Source organism: Euprymna scolopes, chromosome 3 (genome assembly GCF_053919585.1).
Source record: "Euprymna scolopes isolate OS-2025 chromosome 3, ASM5391958v1, whole genome shotgun sequence".
In the NCBI taxonomy this organism is placed as follows: Eukaryota; Metazoa; Mollusca; class Cephalopoda; order Sepiida; family Sepiolidae; genus Euprymna; species Euprymna scolopes.
The window spans coordinates 111,316,056-111,340,088 of record NC_136484.1 but is presented as its reverse complement, the minus strand read 5'-3'; the positions used below and the strand labels follow the sequence as shown (position 1 = coordinate 111,340,088).

General features: G+C 32.0%; 1 protein-coding gene across 3 annotated transcripts in view; it reads right to left on the bottom strand.

The window, feature by feature from the left end:
- Window positions 1-380: 380 nt before the first annotated feature.
- Window positions 381-24,033, bottom strand: part of LOC145258150 (vascular endothelial growth factor receptor 1-like) — a 187,468-nt gene continuing 163,815 nt past the window's right edge. For all 3 annotated transcript variants that reach the window (XM_080115943.1, XM_080115952.1, XM_080115961.1), the window contains 8 exons: window positions 20,741-20,860; window positions 18,565-18,842; window positions 12,675-12,797; window positions 9,628-9,698; window positions 9,270-9,310; window positions 7,115-7,214; window positions 2,796-2,901; window positions 381-2,037 (listed from right to left, as the gene is read on the bottom strand). In XM_080115943.1, the coding sequence (XP_079972069.1) occupies window positions 1,513-2,037; window positions 2,796-2,901; window positions 7,115-7,214; window positions 9,270-9,310; window positions 9,628-9,698; window positions 12,675-12,797; window positions 18,565-18,842; window positions 20,741-20,860 (1,364 nt within the window). In that variant the 3' untranslated portion in view covers window positions 381-1,512. The remainder of the gene's footprint in view (window positions 2,038-2,795; window positions 2,902-7,114; window positions 7,215-9,269; window positions 9,311-9,627; window positions 9,699-12,674; window positions 12,798-18,564; window positions 18,843-20,740; window positions 20,861-24,033) is intronic.

Below are 24,033 nucleotides of genomic sequence, written 5' to 3'. Positions count from 1 at the left end.
TTGCGCCCTATAATGTAGCAGAGGGATAGACAAATTTCAAAAGTCATAATTTTAACATACAAAAAAATTGATGCATACAGACCAAGCAGTTGCACTCATCAAAGACTGCATAAAATGGGTTCATATTGTCAAGAAATGTGATTATAAACTTCGACATTGACTTAAGGCTTAGTGAAAAAAAAAAACAAATGGGTTCTAAAGAAAGTTGCTTATTGAAACTCATGGGCACATCAATATTAAAATAATTAAAAATATTTGAAAGAACAAATGGTTGAAAGGATGAAACGAAACATTTGAAAGCTGTTATTTTTTCCTAATATCAATTTGCAAATTTGATTACAATTTATATTTCACTGTAGGTTTTTCTTAAAAAAAAAAAAAAAAAAAAAAAAAATTGTGGAAAGAAAAAATAAAATGTCATCCAAAATTGTATTTTTTTTTTCTGTTTTAATTATATCTCAAATTTCAGGGTTGTATTTTGATTTTCTTGTTTTAACTGTTCTTAATATTTACAAAAGCCATTTAAAAGTATGGGATAATCATTTTTTTTTTAAGACAAAAAGAAAAATGACTTTTTTCCTGATATTTCTTAGTATGGAAAAGATGAAATGAAAATCATAAAAGCAATAAAAATCTATTTCAAAAACTAAGAAAGCAATTATGCATAGATTTAAAATCAAAAAATGTTTCGATTTAAAAAAATAATCTTTTTTAAATCATGATCGTTTGAATTTGTCTTGGTAAGAACCCAAACAAGATGCCACAAAAATATGAATTATTTATGGAAATACTTTAAAAAAATAATTGAATTAAAAAAAAAGTTGTGGGGGAGATGGTTGTTTTATATATCAGCATTTGCTGACATTTTTTCATTCTTTGGAGTTTTGTTGAAAATGGTGGCGTAACTTTGGGATGTATCAGAAGACAAATTTTTATTTTTTCAGTCTTGAACAGTTTGTTTTTTCAGAGTGTATTTTTTAAAAAATTGCATATATATGTATATGTATGTATGTGTGGGTGGGTGGGAGTATGTGTGAATACATACGTGCTTGTACGTATATGCATATGAATATATATGCGTCCGTGTGTGTGTGTGCATGTGTACATATAAATATATATATTAATATGAGACAGGAGATTTGTTTTGTTCAATCTTTGTTCTTTTCCCCCACCTCCTTTTTGTACCACCAAGATAACAAAGAGTTATTTCTCATATTCACAGATCTACACAAATTTTCCCCTATTTTATCTGAGGTTTTGGTTTTCAGCTGTTTTTTTTTTTTTTTTTTTTTTGGTAATGAAGGGTGGAGGAGTCTTTTTTCTTCTTTAAATATATGCGCCTTTTCTTTCGTAGATCATTGTCTGTCATTGACCATCGACAGTCAAATATTTCCTTGCTTTATATAAGCAGAACTTCAACCAAGCATAAAAACAAAAGCTTGATTCCTTAAAATATGTATCAAAATCCACATGCCCACCACCCCTCCAAATTCAGGAAACAACATCTTCAGGTTATAATGCTTCTTCCATCACATCTTCCATAACGGCGCTATAATCTGGCGGCGCAACATCATTGTAATGATACGGAGAACTGAAACTGTCTATTGCATCATCTACTTTTAAATCTTCAGGACGTTTTCCTATGCTTTTTGGCAATAGGTAATCTTCATTGCTCATATCGGGCGATGTCCCTGGGGCATATGCACTGGAATGACCACTGTCACTGTCCTCTTGGTGATGAACCTGGGCTTTAATCCGTTGGATTGAATGAGCATCAGACGGAAGTTGTCCAGCATCCTGTAAGGGAAGCATGGCCTGCTTCTCATAACAATCAGCCTTCTCGTTCCCCCATCGTGGGTTCATATATTCCTGAAGGTCTTCGTTTTGGCTATAGTTGCTTGACAAGGTTACTGTGTCAACCTCTGGAACTTGAGGAGACATCTTTGTGTACTGACCACCATCCATTTTCAAATAGCCATCATTTTGAGAACTTTCAGCTGGAATGTCAACGTAATTCTGGCTAAGATCCAAATAATACTGAAACGAAAAAAATAAATAAAATGGATGGAAAATGTTATTGTTTTTAATATAAGCAAAAAAATTTTTTAAAAAATTAGTATTAGGAAAAAGTTATTGCAATAATTATACAGAACCCTTGTATCATCTGTCTGCTGTATATTTTGCTGCTGGGTTTTAAAAGTTTTATTCTATACACAAAGGCTCTTTTCTTGTAATAGGAGAGACAAAATCAGACTAGAGTATGCGTTTAATTTTCACCTTGAAAAAAGTTACACAACTGAAATAGGAATTTCCTAAAAATATCGTCTGGTCAAAAAAATAAATAAATAAAAATAGGCAATTTTCAGGAAGGCAAAAATTATTTTTACGTTTTTTTTTTTTTGTTTTTGTTAAATTGCAGTCAATTTTGAACTTTAATGAAGTAAGATAAAGTTTGTTTTTTTACATTCTCTTTCAAGTGGAGAAATCCTATTTCAATCATGTAAATTAATAATAAAATAAAGATTTATGGCAACATCAATTAGGGATAGTTATTAGTAGAAAAACAGGTCCAATTGTTCATAAAGTGTGACTGACGAAGTGTGGAATGTCATTAAGGAATAGTGGATTAATCAATGCACATTCAACAACCACTCAACAGAAGTGCACACATACAAAAAGCTACAACTTCAAAAAGTGCATGAACAATACACTCCCCTCCCTTCTATCATTCCTCTTAAAAACGCCAACAAACGAAGAAAACTCAAAAATTGCACATGAATGGAGTCGTTGCTCACCTGTTTTACTCTGGCCTCCAAAAAGCTTCCCATCGTATCAGCAAGGCGAGAAAAATTCGGTCGTTGGCCAGGTTCGACTTTCCAACAATCACACATCACTTTGTATCTAGAGAAAAACAAGAAACATTTTAGACAAAGACGATAACATTTTCACAAAGAAATTATCGGTATCATTTGAACTATTATGGTTGTTATTTTGACACTGTCTCATCTAATATAATCTCTAAACCGTTTCAGGTGCATCTTTTTTCTTTTTTTTTTTTTTTTTTTTTTTTTTTTACAAGGTGGTCACCACTTATCAAGGCCCGGAAGCAACTCAGGGATAAGGGTTATTGTAAGGACAGTACGTTAGTGTGGATATTTAAAGTGTCTACTTAAGGGGGCGGTCCATCAGGAATTTGTTTACGTTGGACTTGAAGACATCCAAGTTGTAGTCAGGAGGGAAGCAGGCAGACGGAACAGAGTTCCACAGGCATGCAGTTCTAAGAAAGAAGCTTTGTTCATGGAATCTACATTTTGATTTAGGCACAGATAAAGAGTGGGGAATGTTTTTGACAGTGGATTCGGCTAGACGGGTGTTTTTTTGTAAAAGATTGACGGGGGGGGGGACCAGAGATTGGAGTTCAGACGAGCACCTGCCATGGAAATAACGATAAAACAAAGATAGGCTTGCAACGTCTCTTCTGTGCGAGAGAGGTTGCAAGGAAGAGAAAAGGGCATCCCCCACTAAGCCACAAAGTCTATTTTGTACTCTGTCAAGGCAGGATAGGCTGTTTTTAACAGCTCCTGCCCAGATATGGCAGCAGTATTCCATCCTTGGATTTACTTGGCTTTTATATATATTTTGAACTTGGAAAACTGCTAGGCAAACATAGATTAGATCCATTGCTCTGTCTGCTTCTCATATAGTCGGTTCTCTATTACACCAAACTCTCTCTCATACCTAAGGCTATTCTCTATCTCTATTGCACCACTTATGAAGTATTATTGTCATATTTGTGCCAGTTAATCTGTAGTTTTAGTCTTTTATATAAATACTATGTTGGTATATGTTCTTCAAAATAGTTGAATTTTATCCCTGCCTTCTTTATCTCAGCCCGTTGTTCATTCGTCTCCAATTCGCTATTTTGATACCTCATTGTAATACAGCTTCCAATTCCAGTAGCTTCTTTCCAAGAATTGTAGGCTTGTGGAACACTTCCTGTTGACTGCTTTCCTCCTACCTATAAAACATTTTCAAGACTAAGGCCAATAAGCATCTCCTGTTTTAGTGATAATCGTTCTTCTTAGCTTCTTACATCAAGTGGCTCCATGCCGTTTCCAAAGTGATTTCCGAAAAAAATAAAAAAATTAAAAACTTAGTAACCTTTATGGAATTTCAAACTAAATTTTTCGTTTAATGCAGGGAAGTAGATTCTTGTTTTGTCAGCCGTTTCCGAGTAAAAGTGTTGTTATTCTTTATTGTGTATTAAAGATTGGACCTTCGATCTCCAAAAGACTGTCACTTAAAAGATGCTGATTGTTAATCAGCACCTTTATCCATTGCACCATATACGTTTGATTAGATTGAGTTTTAGTGATATTTTTTTTTCTTTTAAATTCCCTCAAAATCAGAGACACTTAAAATTACTTCCATATAATATCCAAAGATTCTTTTATAACTTTCAACTTGGGAATATTATAGGAAGCTAATTTTAACACCCAAAACACAACATTATTTTTATACAAAGATATATGTATAATATATAGTGTATAAACCGTATTTCTTTAAAATATATTGGAAAACAAAAAGTTATTCAACTTTAATGTGAAAATAACTATAAGACATAAGAGACAATTTATAGGACTACAGCATTCCTGATATATTGAAATATTCTGGATAACTTCAATATGAGAGGCATTCAAGATAAATGTGATACTTTTATATCAGCAACATTTAAAGTGTTTGATAAAGTGGTAAAATGTAACGGAGCTATTTCTGTGTAGTAGTGCTCCTTGAAAACTCTGAAAGCCACAAGGTGAAATCTGCAGAATTGTGATGGAGATGTAGAAGCAGTGGCTAGCAGAAACAGGATCATAGATATTTTGACTGTCTGCACAACAAAGAGCAATGTAGATATTGATGAGAGAGATCCTGTGGTGACTGAATGAGAATCTTCACTCCTTATACAGGAGTTGCAAGGGCCAACCACTCATCAATAAAGCCCAAGAGAACAACTGTACAAAAGCCAAGGAACTCCTTAGCAAAATCAAACATCCAATTGAGCCAGAGACGTTCTAGTTCTTCTTAGAACCAGTTGCAGAATGCATAAAAGCGGTGACAAGTCTAAAGTATACACAAAGTCCTGCATGTCATGAAAACCAAGCTTTTTCAAACTATGATGGTTGGGTGTGTTTCCAGTAATAGTTACCTAATAACAGCCCAGATCTTTGAAAAGGAACGCAACTTTAATTCAGATGGTTATATTGACTTACTTTTCAAGCACTGATTATAGAGGATGGCTTTGGGAAAACTACAGGTGTGGCAACAGGATTCAATTCCATGTCACACCAATATGAAAATCCAGATGTGACTTGCCAGATTCCAATCCCATAGATGTATAGGGCCAAGTTGAGAAAGACAAACTGTGCCGCCTGGAAGACCAAAGATGAGATGACTACCAGGATCAAACTGGTGTTCAGGCATCTTTCAACTGACACCATTAGGTTCAGGTACGATCTAGAGATTGTGATGGAGGTTCAAGGCAACTTCTTCAAGCGACTTGTATGTAGTATAAGTTCTAAAAGATACACTTTGTATTTTGAGAATACGTCACTTATTGACCAATATGACATTTTCTTTTTATTTTATTTATTTTTTTATCTATCTGCAAAATCTGTCAAATTTAACATCCTGTAAGTTTAATCCATATATTTACAAGGATGATATCTGACAAATGTAATGCCCCTGCTGCATATTTGTACTCTCTGCATATAGAGACCAATATTGGTCTGCATATATAAAGACCAATGTGTATTTGTATAAAAGGAAAATATATAGCCAGTAGAGTTTAGTTTCCTAGAAGTACATCCAATGAAACAACATGTGTCTACCAAAATAGTGCTCAATGAGGGAACAGAGCAGGTATATTAATTTTATTTATACAAACATTAATGGCTACATATGTGCATACATGTTTCTGTAATCACCCACGGTGGGGGATTACGTCTTCAGGCCAAGAATTACCGTCGAAAGTGATATTTCCACCAAATACATTTTCCTATTTCGTTTATCAAGTTAGCATGCAACCTGGGTGGGAGTCATAAAATACGGTAAAAGGATGAGTGAGGTCTTTTGAAGATAATAAACATCTTTTTCTTTCCCTTTCCAAGCTAACTTTTGGTTTTTATGGCATAAGGTACTTGAGAATTTAGTTTTCTTGTCTTGGAGTCTGTAAGTTAAGAACCTTAGCGATGGTCAGCTAAGTACTGACCGGTGCCTTTTAATCTACATCCACCCACACACACATGCAACACACATACAACACACACATACACCGCCACACACACACACACACACATTAATACGTATATCCAAAAGCGAATCCATGCTGTACGCTTTTTTTTTTTTTTCACAGCACACATACTGAAACTAGACAATAACTCTGAAACTACGCAGGAATTGAGCTAAAATTACATTAAGGTAAATAAAACAAGACAAAAATAAATAAAATTAAATAAAATTAAAAATTAAATAAAATTAAAACAAATAAACAAACAAGCTATGAATAAATATAAAACACGAAAGTTATCTAAACCCCACATGTACCTATATACATATATCAATATACTTATAAATGCCTACATTTTGCCAGACCCGCGCATATATACACACACACATTACAGACATACAGAGACGAATAATAGCATTTTTCTTTACTTCTGTAGCGTGGAAAATACACATACTTCAATCAAATCACACAAAAGTGAAAGTAAAAGGTGCTTGATTTTTAAGCCCATAGAAAAAAAATATTATTTTTAAGTCGTGATGGAAAGAGATAACAAATAGCAAGTCAGACAACCACCTCAGACTTACTCTGTTGCTTGCAATAGATTTAGAGAGAAATTCTCTAATCTATAATTAAAAGTAAACAGTGGGTGTTTTTTCTTTATCTAAACAAAAATACAGTTTATAAAAAAGAAAATTAAGTTGCTGGAATAATTCTATGGTTTTATATGAATGTTTTAGTACTCCTGTCTAGAAATAGAGTGTGGACACTATGGAAACTTTTTTTTTTCTGTCATTTTTATCTTATATAGACTAGTTTATATATACTTACAAATCATCTGTTGCAAACATGGGTTTATCCATTCTGTATCCAGATTTCAGAAGATCAATAAATTTCTCATTTATTTTGACACTTGGGTATGGATTGCCACCTGCAAGATAAAATTCCAAACGATCTTCATAAACATTTTAAGATCTTATTTCTAAAAATAGATAAGAATTACCAGCCTTAATAATTTGTGTATACAAACAGAATCGAAAAAAAAAATAAATAAATGAAGACAAATAATAGAACTAATTCTTAAACAGAAGTCTTGTTGGCACTTCATTACAACAGCGAAATCCAAACGTTAAAAAAAATAATTTTCATTAAAAAACAGGCATCTACTTCTTTTTCAAGTCAACCTGAAAAGCAATCTTAATTGTCGCTATTAGTTAAAACAGGGTTCATACAGATTTTCAATCGTATTTATTTCGATTTTATTTTTAATATTTGAACAAATTTTTACTGGACATAAAAATACGATTTTCAAGATATTTTCAAGGATTTTTCAAGGTAATAATAGAAATAAGGATTTTTCAAGGTAATAATAGAAATAAGGATTTTTCAAGGCAAAAATAAAAATTCAAGGACTTTTCAAATCTGTGGCAACCCCGTTAAATATTCCTGCATTGTCACATAAAACGTATTTTGAAGATTTCATTAAATCAGTGGCATCTGCCATTTATTGCAACAAGATGGACTGAATTACTTTCCCTGGCTACATGCTGGTTATGTTGGTGACCACCTGACTTAACTAATGGCTGATCACTGCATGGTCACAAGATTTGTCACAAATTTACCTCTGAAAATAATAAATTTATATCTTTAAAACAAACATTTTCTTTCTTACCACAAAAAGTCAGCTAAATATTTTCTTTTAAATAAAACAAAACTTGGGGATTTAGCAGAGAAATCAACAACTGAAAAAGAAAAAAAAAATCAAATGTTAGTTTTGTATCTACTTGGCTTATTTTTATTGTTTTCAAGTGGTTTTAAATGCTCCTTTTTAATCTCAAATATTCGGTTTTTACAAGCGGTTTTGCAAACAAGATGGCAGCCTAGAGTCTTCATGGGAAACTACCTGCCACCATTTTGTTTGCAAAACAGCTTGTAAACCCCCCCCCCCGAATATTTGAGATTAAAAAAAAGAATATGTAAAACTACTTTAAAACAAAACAAAAAATAAGCTAGGTAGGTACCAAAGTAACTAACATTTATTGCATATTTGATTTTTTTTCCTTGATTGTTTGTTGACTTCTGTTAAATCCTCCAAAATTGTAAGTTTTTTTTTTTTTTTTAATTTTTTCATCCCAAACAAGGAGTATTTCTACTTGATCATAAGGGATTACTATTTATGATTATATTTAACAGGCGATTGTAAGAAGTCGATTAGCGAGATGTGTTCATATTAGATTTTAATTTTTGCATGTCAGTACAGTCATGGAAGCAGAAAATAGTTCCAAATTCTAGCAGTTTGCAGGAAGAAACTATTAGAATAGAAAGCTTTCCAATATCTAGGGATCTCAGTGAAAGGATGGGATTTTGCAGCTTGTCCGGTTGGTTAGGAGTATGTACGTCGAGGGGGCACAAGTGATGAGTTCATCAGAGTGCATTCCATTAAAGTACTTGTAAAACAGGCACAGGGATGCAATACTACAATGATAGGTTGGAGCTTAACCTACAAGACCTATTAGATTTGAGGCTCTTTGCTGGACCCTATCTAAGACGGAAAGACTAGTGGTAGATGCACCAGCTCAGATGTGGCAACAATACTCCATGCAAGGGAGAATTTTTATCTTCTAAAGATATTGGATACACTTTGGTGTAAGTAACTTTTTAGCATGGTAGAGGGAACCCATCTTTGCAGCAGCCTTGGCAATATCCTTAATGCATTTGTAATCTAGTTTTAAAACACTCTTCAGACCATAAAAATAGTTTACAGAAATCTTTAGAATCCCATATTTTAAATTTTATACATACATGAAATGACCTTATTGTATAGAAAGCTATCCCTCCCCTCTATAATAATAATAAAAAAAATTGTTGACTCTTAGAAATTTACCATCAAAATTAAAAATGTTTAACTCATTAGGTTCATATGGATCAGAATTAAGTGGTGTGATAATCATTATTAGTGTCAGGAATTAAATAAATGAGAACTTACCAAGACAAAACAATTCCCAGAGGAAGACTCCATATGACCATCTGAAATTTAAATAAACATCAAAAATTAAGTTTTCACAACATGCAAAACGTCATTTTAAAATCAAATGAACAGAAAAAATACATCAATTTTATACAAGTCTAATAAAAGACATTCTAATATTTTTTTTTAATATACATTAAGAACTTTCAAACTTTCTCGTCCAAGAGACTGAATTTATTGTCTATTACTAAGACCTTGTCAATGTTTAAAGAAGACAGCCAATAAATGTTGGAAAGGAACTTTTTCCTTTTTCTTTATACGATTCTGAGCCATGCTGGTTTCTTTACTAGTGATCAATTACCAATAAAAAACTTACACATCACTTTTTGTCGTATAGATTCTGTGTGTCAGAGATTCAATAGCCATCCATTTAATTGGCACAGGAGTCTGGAAAACAATTTGTAAAATTAAAAAAAGAAAACTTAAAAAAATTTTATACGACTGATATCGTGCATAACATACTTAAAAGCTAATTGATGTACGTACAAACTTGTGCACAGGAAAATGTTTTAAATAATGGTATAAAAAAACATCACGAAAATACATCAGTGAACTGCTAGGTCATCTTCTATATATATATAAAAGCGAAAATGTGTGTATCTATGTATGTTTGTATGTATGTGTGTTTGTAGGTCTCCAAAAACTTTCGACACAGGTCACGGATTTTCGCCAGATAGGTATCATTTTAAAGTTCCGACCTTCGCCCGACAAATATTGAAAAATTGACCAAAAACATTAATTCTTTCACCCTCAAAATCATCAGTTTTGTACAGAGAGGGTATAACAAAAACCGTCCTCATGACAATTTCGCTTCTACGCATGCGCAAATGACGCCGGAACATGATTTAGTTTAAATATTTAAAAAATAAACAAAAAAAAACGACCCAATTTCGTCAATGTCGTCTTAGCTCAGAGGTGGGGTCATTATCTAAAGGTTGTAAGTTCGAATCGTGGTGTGAGGTGTCTTCTTTTTCGATTTTTTAAATTTTAATATTGAAGCAGGGTTATTTAAGCCGTTTTTCACATTCTGTTTTTTGTTTGTTTTTATTTTTCAGATTTTTTTAAAGAAGTTTTCTTTTTTTTCCATCACATTCGCGTTTTCTATTTTGTTTTTTCGATTTTTACATTTAACATCGTTCGTTTGCCTTACGTTATTTTTTTGTGCTTTTTGCGATTTCTTTAAGTTTTAACATTTTTTTATATAAAATATTTAATAATTTAATATTGATTAAAAATATTTACTTCGCTTATTCTAATGCTTTGATTATACCCCCCACCCCGCCCGAGCACACACACACCTCTAAACACCCGGGCAACGCCGGGTACCCCCCCCCCGCTAATCTATAATATAAATCTCACCTGTCTGTTTAGATGTATGCTGTATGTCTGCCTAAAACTTTCGACAGATGCGACGGATTTTCACGAGATTGGTATCATTTTGAAGCTCGCCCCTTCGGACAACAAATACCGAAAAATTAGCTAAAAACATTAATTCCTTCACCCTCAACTAGGCACTTTTCTATAAGAAGGGGTCGCTTTTTCGACGATATTTTCGAAAGTCATCCCCTCTTTTCAATTGACTAGCCTTAATTTAAACCTTCGGAACTTCCGGTTTAGCGATGGGCGCAACAGCAAAGACATCACGTTTTTTTTTCATGTTCTTTTCCTCCTTTGCAGTACGGATTTAAGCCTGCCTGCCACCACTTTTTTTTTTTTGCTCAACACACCTCCAAACACCCGGGCAACGCCGGGATCCAGGCTAGCTTCCATTAAAAGGCAAAGACAGTAAAAGGAAATTCACTAATGCTGAAAGTTTCCTATGAACATTCTACAAAATTAAGGATATCTGCTTTGTACAGATATCCTTAACCTACGTTGAAAAGCACAGATTCGTAAGCAAATACTGCTGTCCTTAATGTCTTGTATAATGTTATATTTAATGTTTTAGATGTTGTTTGGGACCTTAACTAAATGAGTTGAGGTAAAATAACCTCATAACTCAATAGAAAATAAGCATTTAGTGTTCAGTAAGGAGACATCTTATGCATCGGATTTGTTGCTCAGTAAAAAAAAAAAAAATTTTTTTTTAAATTTTAAAAAAGTTAGGCATTACTTTAATGCATTATGTAAGTTTGTTACAATGACCACGCTGTGAAAACTTGGCCTTCGGGACAAGATCAAAGTGTAGTATCTGTTCTGCAGATGCTGCACTTCTATTTCTTGTTCTCTTTCGGTGGAGGAGAAATCCTTCACGACTGAGACAATTTTTATTTTTGTACCTTTTCTCCACGTTAAAAAACGACCCTGGTGTCTAACTCTGTCCCGTGGGGAGGCATAGTAAATAGGTACAATGACCAACAGATTAATATACAAAATGGCCATTTCATTTCGTAAAAAGAGAAAAAAAAATACTAATCTGAAGTAAATAGGAAGTATAATTTACATCAATTTCTCCACCAGACTTCTAATTTCATCAATTTTCATACACATATAAGCAACAGCTTTATGTTTACATTTTGTAAAACCTTACCGATAGATTAAAATCAGAAATAAAATCAGAAATAAAATCAGGCAAAGTATTACTTTGTTTTATAGCAGTTAATAAATCCTTAGTGTTTTTTTGTTTGTTTTTTTAATGCAAAAATACACAAATAATTTACTACATAAGTTATTTAATCTGGAGCTTGGTGGTGGTGGGTCATATTTACCTATAATATTGCATTTTAAGTGCATGCAATAGATCTAATGAAATTTAACCTCCTTTTAGCAGATTCCATATTCTAAATCAGTATCCAACATACCAGTCCTCTCCTCTAATTATATATATATAAGAAAAATTGCTTGTTAAGTAGAGAAATCTCAGTTAATCCAATCAAAAATACATAAACTATTAAACGAATTTCCCTTACAAAAACATGCAAATAGTATAAATAGCACAAAGGGTATACAGCATTTTACAGATATTATCAACATTTTTATCCTCTTAGAATGGCTGTCAGTAAATCGCAACAAGTATCTCACTCCTAATAACAGACAATATTAAAAACCGGTTTTATTTGCAATATAGGACAACAGCACAAATGCACAAATTCAGTAATTGACTAATGTATGTGCATAAAAAAAAATTTCTCATGAGCAGATGATCAACCTCATAACTTCAATATGGCTGCCATCACTATATGCAAATTAGTCAAATTTTAAAATTTATTTTGATCGTTTTAATGTGTTTGGACATACAAAGATTAAGCTTACAGAGTAATTTTAAAAATGTAAAAAATAAATTTTTATTTTTTTTTTTTTACAAAAAAAAAATAAAAATACATAAATAAAATAAAAATCAGCGCTCAGTTGGTTAATACTCACGTCGCCTTTCTTATGATATTCAGCAGATTTGTAACAGTTTTTAGCAAGACCAAAATCACAAATTTTTACAACATCATCTGCAGCCAAAAGAATGTTACGTGCGGCAAGATCCCTGTGGATATACTGTGAACAATAAATAAAAGCAAAAAATGAAATTAAAACGTGTATATAAAGATCATATATATTAGTGATGAGACAATTCCAAAATATTTCCCGGTTCTGATACAATTACCAATTCCGATTCTTTGTTAATCTCTAAATATTTAACTATAAAAGTGTTATTTTTGTCCCGATTATTGTAAAAACATCTTAAATATGCCTACATTTTTCTCAAACCTAAAAACACATTTGTGAGGAGTGTGATCTAGAGATTTTAGCCTTACTGCAAGTTTAAAATCAATAAATATTTATTTTATTATTGCTACGAGCAGCGGACGATGTTTCTTAAACCAAAATCAAATAAAAAAATAATTTAAGAAATCGGTTTTGGCATCGGAAAATAGGCTCAAGTTTTTCCGATTCCAATACAGATTCACCAAAAACCTGATTTTTCTGATTCCGACTAATCGTCCCAACACTAATATATAAGCATTACGTCTCAAAACGCCTAGTATAAAGAGCATTTATAGCCACTCTTCTCATTGACGTTTTTCCCTTTATTGAACTGATAAATTCATGTATACTTATATCTTATATATTATTATTTTTTAATCCTTTGAGATGAGGCTTCATAATTTGTGTATTCATTCTTTTGCAGATTGTTATGCTCATAGTTTTATTGTTGTTCCTATTCCATTGCAGTTGACCAGTTGAAAAAGTCCAGAGGATGAGTTGGCCGAAACGTGATGAAACAAGTATGAAGATGATAGTAGTTCGCAAAAGAATGAATACACTTATTTTATTTTGTCTATAACTCTCCGTGTGTGTGTGTGTGTGTTTATATATATATATATATATATATATATATATATATATATATATATATATATATATATACTATCTACTAGAATAGTCATATTCCTGTCATGACATTGTTTTGACCTGGAAAATCTTGGTATATGCAGCTTATATATATATATATACTTTTCAACGTAGGTTAAGTATATATATATATATATATATACTTTTCAACGTAGGTTAAGTATATATATATATATATATATATATACTTTTCAACGTAGGTTAAGTATATATATATATATATACTTAACCTACGTTGAAAAGTATATATATATATATAAGCTGCATATACCAAGATTTTCCAGGTCAAAACAATGTCATGACAGGAATATGACTATTCTAGTAAATAGTATATATATATATATATATATAGAGAGAGAGAGAGAGAAAGACAGAGATGTTCATTTATTTTTGTTAGTGATACTTTTTGAATGAAGTCAAATATTTACATGAAAGTGTATTTTTACCTAAATGAGAGTTGGGAATAATTTTCCCTTTGACCAATTTGGTACCCTAAAATGTGGAGCGGCATATGTATTGTTTTTGTTTTTTTTTAATACTATATTTTTAAAAAAAGTATATATATATATATATATATATATATATATATATATATATACACAGAGAGAGAGAGAGAGAGAGAGAAAAAGATTGTAAAAAATACAAAAATATATGATCTTAGGATATATGTAAAGTCTGAAAATTAAAAATCTAGCAAAATTCTTTCTTAGTTAGGAGTTTAAGTATGGAACGTAGTGTTTATATATATATATATATATATATATATATATATATATATATATATATATAGAAGGGTAGTGCATAAGAATTATAATCAACATTGTAGATGCGGCCAGAGATCGTTTTGATAATTTCAAATCGGAGATTAAAACTTAACTTGTAAACATTGCATCATGTTAACTGAAGAATGTATCAAAAACTATTGCAAATACAAATAATGGGATAACTCCAATATTTTTCCTCCTGATTCCAATTCTTTATAAATCTCTAAATATTTAACTATGGAGTCGTTATTATTCCTGATTACTGTGTAAAAAAAAAATAAATTACAAAAAAAAACATGTTAAAAGTGCAGATATTTTCTCAAACGTAAAAACACAATTATGGGATTGATCTAGAGTTTAGTTTAAAATCATTGCGCATTTATTATTTTTATCATTAGTAGATTTTGTTTTAAACAAAAAAACAAAAGAATCGTTTCTGGCATCGGAAAATCGGCACAAATTTGTTTTCTGATTCAAGACCAACTCCCCAAAAAGTCCTTTTTTCCATTCTCGATTCTGATTAATCGTCCCAACACTAGCAAATACATATGTGGGTGGGGGAGGATTTTCGGCCTTTTACTCTCCCAGCCTGGGAGTGGGTAGTTTATTGTAACTATAAGCAGTGTTATAAAGGGAATGGTGACATTTTGCATGCAATATATTGTAAGCTATACAAAAAAATAATCCTTGTTCTTCATTTATTCATTTTTGCTGCAAAACCTTTTTGCTTTAAAAACTAGTCATAAGCATGCAAAACACATTACATGGTCTTTATTGCTCTTTCTTTCAAGTCCATTATTATCAATCCCATGATTCCCTGCCAACAGACCAGTTATTTGCATTGGATCATCATATCAATTTTACAAACCTTATCATTCAGTTTCTGGGATGCTGGACATGACATTAACTACATCCGGTGTTAAATATCAAGACTGAATGATGAATTGAAAATTAGTTATTTGTCCGTAACTGGAGTGGGAGAATTGTTTATGCGTTTGCTAATTGTAACAGCATGTCAATTGACTACAATAGATCAGACAGAAGCTCAACTTGACAGCCATTTTGGATCGTATTGATTAGTCCAATACACTGTGGCACATTAATCATGTTGAGGTGATCATTTAGAAAAGAGAGACAAACTTGTATGTATAATAAGTATATAACGAGGTGCTTAAGATAGAGTCGACAGATAGATTTTTTTAATATGTCGCCTTAAGCAAAAACAGTAATTACCATGACGAAAATAGTAATATATCCAAAAATTACGAAAATTCAAATAAAATTGCTATTGTGTTTTTAGTAAAAACAAAAACCATTCTATCACTATGGTCTTAAAAAATCTGCCATTAAAGTGTTGAAAAGGAAGATAAGTATGTTCCCTGTAATCGCAATGTTCAAGTGTTTACATGTAAAGAAAAAAGTTATTTTTACGGAAAAATTTGCATTAACTATAAATAATTTTCTACATGATGAATTTTCATAATTTTGGGATGCATTATTTTCGACATGACAATTTAGTATTGTTTTTGCTTAAGACGACATATTTAAAAAAAAAAAATCGATCTGTGTTAGTCAATCTTAACAATCACCTATAACGGAAACAAACACATGAAAATAAAACCTTATTTTATAACAATGAAAGGATTCATTTAATTGCCTTTATAAATGGAAAAAAAAAAAACAGAGTCCAAGTGAAGAAAATGAAAAAGAAAACTCTTTTCTGTCAGTTCAGTGGCGTGGCAAAGGGTGGGGGCGTTTTGAGGGGTTAAAAATAGAAAACAGAAAAATTAAAATAATAAAAAGCTAATCAAAAATCAAAAATTTTATATCAAAATGAGTTTAAGGTCGTAAAGGTTTGGGTGTGTGTGATATCGTTTTTAAACAGATTTTAGATCCTTAACTAATTCCATGAAAAATATTTTGAGGACTTTCTGGAATTTTTAAGATTAACAGATTATTAACGGCCAGCAGGGTTTGAATCTTACGACCGCCCACCAGATGGCAAAAATAGTTGCTAAGCCATTGCAGCAACTATCTGTGGGCATTGTTCATGCTTGCGTCTTCAATGAACAGAGAGAGAGAGAATCTATCATTTTTCTATTTATTTGCTTCTCCACAAGGGCAGAGTTAGACACAAGGTCGGTTTTTAGCGTGGGGAAAATCCATCTCCCCCCACCCACAAAAGAAAGACACTCTGGATAGGAACAAAAAATAAAAATTTTCTCCGTCATGAAGAATTTCTCCTCCATTGTTCGAGGATCGAAAAGGTGAAGTGTAGCATCAGAACAGATACTACACTGTGATCTTGTCCCAAAGGCCAAGGATCTATCGTTGCTTCAGGGTTCTATCTACTAAACGATCATCATTCCAATGTTACGTAGTTCTTATTAGATGAAGACTTATATATTTGTTATGTTCGTCTTAGTAAGAGTCTTAGTGTGTTCATGTGTGTGAGATGCTAGATATTATATATATTCATTGTGAGTGTTCATATTGTTTAGAGATGGAGACAGGTCTTATATATAACAAGACCGACAGGTAGGGTACAGGTTACTACAGGAGCGCCGAACATGTAATTCAATGAGAGGAGATTTATGCTATATTGATAGATAGACTGAGAGATAGTGCGTTTGGCATTTACGTTTGACAGTTTTGTGAATGGAAATGTTTCTATAAATATTGGACACATATATTTCTTACCTATTTTTGAGATGATGCTTTTCACAAGTTCTTATAATATAAATGGACAATACCTTTTGCAAACATAACTTGAAGATGCAGATACAAAAGGATGATGATTCCGTTTATTATACCATATGATGTGACCGCTCAATGGCTTTGCATCAAGGAATTCAAGTCTTACATGATTCTTCTTCTAACTTCCGCTTCCAAGGTTCTATCAGCTCTGTCTCTGACTCCTCTTCTCCCCTGACTGACTGACTCCCCGACTGAGTTTTTTGGCTGACTATATTGAGACACATGACGTCATTGCATGACCAACACGTGCATATTAGACACATGGCATGACATGCCTCAGTGTTTAAGCATGCATTGTTACTCACATGTTTCAAACATGCGCGATTTGCACGTTTTGAAACCATTTCTGACGACCAGGAAATTTCCCACTTTCTTTGTTTTACAAAGGAATTTAACGTACTTGTTAATTCTCTAACCGATATTTTTATTATGCATTCTTTCTAAGAATGTGAATAGATTTTCCAGCCAAATTTTATTTATAAAATATTTTAAAAGAATTAACAATTTAACTAGACATTCCATTTAAAACCTATTGTTCTTTAAAACTTATCTACAGGGTTCCATTCGTTTTATCTGATATCATTTTCATTTAACTAATTTTTAATTTTTTTTTTTTTACTTACATGAAAAGGGGACAGCAATTTTACCGCAATATTAAAAACTGCAAAATAGCACAATTTTTATTATGTAGTTATGTGTTAGGTTTTTAAAGACGCTACACCAAAAATAACAAATTCATCAAGTTTTGTTTTTAACAAAAACATTTTCAGTGAAATGTTTCATTTGCCATTTTTGTTTACATTGAGGTCAAGGGGCATAATTAAACAGTCATCATAATACTATAGAAATCGTTTACTGATCAAATTTGATTCTATAAAAACAAAAATGCTAGATAACTTTGCATAAATTTTGGTGTACAGTTTTTTTTTGTTTTTAACTTAACAGGTATTACACAAGTTTTGTGCAATCATAATTATTTAATATTGGGTTAAAACTAGATAAGCACCTAATTATGGGGTAAAAAAAAAAAAATGAACTTTTTCCTTGTGTGTGTGTGTGTGAATTAACATCTGGATATATAAAGGATATATAGAGAAAGGGAGTATCTTTCGTTGTTGTTTTCAGGGTTCTATTAACTAATCGACCAGGATTCCCAAAAAGGCTGAAGTATTTCTTCAGATTACAGATGAAATTAATGCACCCTGCAAGCTGATTGGTCAGTGTGTAACCCAATCACCTAAAGGGACATTTTCTCCATATGAGAAAATAAGTCTTTATAACTACTACATTGTTGTGGAAAGAGAGCCTAAGAGAGAAATAAATAAATAAATAAATAAATATATATATATATATATATATATATATATATATATATATAATGTACTGACCTTCTTGCAAGCCAAATATTCCATACCGCGAGCAACTTGGTAAGCATAGCAGATGAGAGTTTTGGTTGTGAGAGGGCGGCTGAGTTCAGCGGTGTTGCTGTCCGGTTGGGCCTTGTTCATGTAATGTGGCTTCGAAGAAGCAAATTCAGAGAGACGTTTCTTTTCCATTCCTGGCTCATATTCATCCTCCATCGTATCAAGAAAATTGTCTTTATTCCTCAGGAGGAAGTTGCGAAGGTTACCAATATGACAATACTCAACCATCACATACAGCTCACCTAAATAAAGAAAAATTTAATTCATTAGATGAAATGAAGAATAAAAATGAAACAATTATATAGCAAATCATATAATTAGTGACGATGCTAACAAAAGTTGTAAAACTAAATTCAACTATCAACTTAGCCTTCGAAGAATATAAATAAAAGGGGAAAAAAAGGAAAAAAGAAAACAGTTTCGAATTTAGTTAAATCACTTAATACGCTAACTGGAAAATAAAATATAAGTATATATATGAATTAATAATTTCAGAATAAAGTGAAGAATATATATTATTTTAATTGCAATTCATTGAGATGAGTATTATTAATTTATTTTATTGCGGACTATTATCCTCATCTTTTTTTTTTTTTTTTTTTTTTTAGTTGTTTCACGACGTTTCGGACAACTATTCCTCTGGCCCTCATCAGGTGGTAAATGCAACGAGATAGGAACTCTGAATCTCCTAACTGCATTCTCAGCAATTACTGCCTTCCATAATTGCCGTCTCACCACGGTTCCACGTGAGCATTGTCCGAAGATAGCGGTTTCAATCCTACTTAAAGCTGGCCAGAGGTTTACTTGGCCAAAAACGTGGAGACGTGGGGAGACGATAACAACTTTGGAAAGGCAGTAATCGCTGAGAATGCAGTTAAGAGATTCGGAATTCCTATCTCGTCGTGGTTACGACCTGATGAAGGCCAGAGGAAGAGTTGGCCAAAACGTCCTGAAACAACTTAAAGAAAAAAAAAAAGATGAAGATAATAATCTGCAATAAAATAAATTAAAGAGTAAAGAATGGTAACATACAAAAAAAAAAAAAAGTGGACCAAATAAAATAAAAATACACAAAAATTCGAAAATAATTTATATTACTCAAGTACAGTATGAGCATAATTTTGTTAACTAGAATAAACGGCAGAGCCATGAAAGTTGTCTAAAATGATGTTTCTAAGTTTTTTGTTTTTTTTTAAGGTAAACATCTGAAGACTACATGACTAAATATGCAGCAAAGGTTTTGCAGACTTGTTAGTCGCAACACAAAACATTGTAATGGTTACCTTTTGAAAAGTAATAAACAACTGAGAAAACTTGATATTTGGAATGTGTGGTCCTCATGCTAAAATGACACAAAAAGCACTGAAACTAACATCTGATGAAGTTCTACAGCAAAACCCGACAGTGATATGGGATCAAAGCAGAATAGCAGATTAGGGTTACAGTTAGTTGAAACCGGAACTGTAGGAAGATTTCTATATTTCCAGTGAGCAACTGGCTTCATGTAAAAAGGAATAAAAAAAAAAAAAAAAAAACTTGCGGATATACTTAGTGAACCAAGTGCAAGATAGATTCAAACAAATGCACTTAAAGGGACGGTGGGGATCCTAAAAAGACATCTCTCAGTTGAAGTCTCTGAAATAGTAGGTGAATGTCTGGCATCCAATAGGATGCCACATCCCAGCAAAAACAGAATAAGTACAAAAAGAAAGTTTTATCATTCCCTGTATCTTTCACGAACCATGGTCTTGGAATTGAGCTTTCACGTTTTTTTTTTTGTTTGTTTGTTTTTTTTTTTAACTTGGAGATAGGGGAGGGAGGGGGTCACCGCTTATCAAGACCTGAAGGATAAGTGTTAATAAATGTTAGGTAGATGGTGGGACAACAGCATGATGATGATGATGATGATGATCAGTCCCGAAATAAGATTTTCACTTTCATGCACATGAGCTGCAAAAAAGGACGAGTCATAAAAATATTTGTGTCAATTTTCTATAAAGGAATTAGAAATAGCTGAGGGGGAGGGGAAATGGTTTCTAATGGCTGGGGTGGGTGGGGGAATTTTTAATCGCTGCGAGAGGGGGTGGGATTTCACTGGTTTTAGAAATGTTATCATTAAAAAAAGAAAAAATATTGTTACCGTAGCGGATATTTTTGGTCACAGCTCCCAAGAGATTCACAATGTTTAAGTGTTGGCCAATGTGAATCAAAATCTTCAGCTCGGACAATAAAGCCTGCATTTGTTCACGGTCAGTGCAATCTGGAAATAAAGTTAACAATCTATTACACTGGTCAAAGATTTGGGAGTTTATGAAACGGACATCATTCATATTCAAACATCGGTTATCTAAACTCAAAAATAACCTTTCTGACCATATAAGATTACCAGAGTTTTAGTTTCATTTTTATATATAGTATACATGCTCTAAAGCCAGAAACATATCATTGAGCTTGTTATTGGAGACAAATTGTTTGATATATATATATATATATTATTTTTTAAAAACAGTAATCTATGGACACGAGTATTTCGGAGCCTTACTCCTCTTCAGCTTAGCTTGACTGTTAGGATTCGAACCTTGGACCTTATATATTTCAGTCCAGCGCCCTAATCCATTAACTATGATGCTGTAGACGCTTTACTGCTTCGTTTTTATCGTTTATCTGTTTACATGGTTTTGTCTTTTTTTAAACGATATATTATAGCGAAGACGTTAACCTTAATATATCGTTTAGAAAAAAAAAATACATTTGAGGAGATATATATATATAAGCGAAAGTGTGTGTGTGTCTGTCTGTACATTTCCCTACGCAATAACTCAATTTTCAGTCTACAGACTCAAAATTTGATATGCAGGGGTACTGAGATGTGGGTAAATCTTTGTAATGCGTTTTCGGTCAGAAATGTAGCTGTTAAGAGGTCAAAGTTCAACGATTACCAAACTCTACCAAACTCCTCCGCCAATTTTGGGTATAAACAAGTGAAATTTTAGATATAGGTTCCTTGGACATGGATCTAACTGAACTTGATTTGAGCCCAAAACAATAAATGTTAAGGGGTCATAATAGGCGTCAAAGTTTAAAAAAATTTGACCTCTGCGGTCTCTACCAAATTACTCAGACAATTTCTGGTCTAAACATTTGAAATTTTACATAAAGGGTATTCAGAGATAGGGCAAGCTTTTTAATCGGTTTGGGTCGAAAATTTGAGCTACCAGTATATAAATGTATGTATGTTTGCATGTCTCCCTAAAACTTTCGACAGAGGCGATGGATTTTCACAAGATCAGTATCGTTTTGAAGCTCGGCCCTTTAGACGACAGATACCGAAAAATTGGATAAAAACATTAATTACTTCACCCTCAACTGGGTACTTTTCAACAGGGAGGGGTCGCTTTTTTCACAGATTTTCGAAAGTCATCCTCTCTTTTCGATTGTCTAGCCTTAATTTAAACCACGTCATTTCCGGTTTTGCGGTGGTCGTAACAGCAAAGACGTCACGTTTTTTTCCCAGTTCTTTTCCCTTTTTGCAGTACAGGTTCGAGTCTGCCTTCCTACTACCACTTTGTTTTTTTTGCTCAACAAACACCTCCAAAACACCCGGGCAACGTCGGGCACCCATGCTAGTATGCATATATTCATACCTTTTTGATAGTATATATGCTTTTAATGTAGATGTACAATAAAAATGTTTTTTAAATTTCCAGATTTGAATTTTCCAGCTCAGTGAAAATAGATTACACATTCAGAGCATATATATCTTTTATAGACAATTCAAACATCACAATTATATTTAAAATAGCATATTCATATTCAGTTAGTAATTATTTTTCATTTTTGACTTTAAAAGAATTCCATTTCTTCCACCTTTGGTTCTTTTATATATATAAAAAAAATCTCATGGATTTATGTATCTCTAATGGGGTGTTTGGTATACCATTCAACAAAACACGTGTAAGAAGTATCATACATGAAATAAAATAACATAAATGCCCTATAAATATATTTTTATTTGAAATATATATAAGTCTTGAAACGATTCCAATATTTTTACAGATTCCGATTATTTCTAAATATTTAACTATAAAAGTGTTATTTTGTCCCGATTACTGTAAAAAGACATCTTAAATGTCCACATATTTTCTCAAACGTAAAAACACTTGTGAGGGGATGATCTAGAGATTTTAGTCTTCCCGGAAGTTTAAAATCAAAATTTTTTTTAATTTTATTACTTTCAGCAGTGAAAGATGTTTCTTAAACTAAAATCAAATAAAAAAGATGATTTAAGGAATCGATTTTGGCATCAGAAAATACGCTCAACTTTTTCTAATTCCGATACTCCAAAAAAGTTCCGATTTTTCTGATTAATCGTTCCAGCACTAACTCATATATATATATATATACACACACACGAGCAAACATTTAATAAAACATGTTAAAAACACTTTGAAATGAGTTAAAAACATATTTAATCTGAAAAGGAAACACTAGATAAGTGGATAGTCCTTAATCTGCGGAGTTTCGAAGAAATACTTTCCTTCTCATCAGAGGGTAGGAATTAGCAAAATGCGGGATCGGATTTTGCATGCAAAAGTATTTGATGAAACAAGTCAAAGATCTTGATAACAAAGAAAGTGAAGCAGTAAAAGTATTTCTTTGAAACTCTGCGGATTAAGGACTATTCACTTATGTAGTGTTTCCTTTTCAGATTAAATGTTTTTAACTCATTTCAAAGTGTTTTTTTTAACATGTTTTATTAACTGTTTGCTCGTATTATAAGCTCTATCTCCTATTTGGTTTTATCGAGCTTTTACATCTGGCTGACATAACTTTATAAATATTAATCCTTTAATATTTATAATATACTTTAATTTTACCATCTTGTATCATTTTGGTAAATTTAATTGTAATTATATATATATATATATATATATATATATATATATATATATATATAAGTACAAACAAACATTTATCTTCAAATTGGAAATTATCAAGATAATAAAAAGCTCAATATATTCAATTAAAGAAATTGGAAAAATATGATACAAAATAAAATGGAATAAATTACAATATTTATTGAGCCATCAAAAATTTAAACAAGGAATTATAAAAGATCCTTAACCCATAATTTTTTTAACTTAAGCTCTTTTTACCAGATGATAAACATTAGTGTATCACTGGTCAGCATAAATTTTAAGATGTAAAAATATATAATTTTTTTGCAAAAACTAAAAGGCATTTTCAAGAGAACAGATAAAAAAAAATCATCAATCAATTAATTAGCTACTTAATCAATTGAGGAAATAATCTGTGAAACCAGAGGAAGAATCTAATCTAAAAATGAATAATAATTCACCCACTGAAATCAACTGTGTTGGTAAAGTTGAACTGTTACATAATCTAAAAGAATTTTCTTATAAAAAGAGAAGA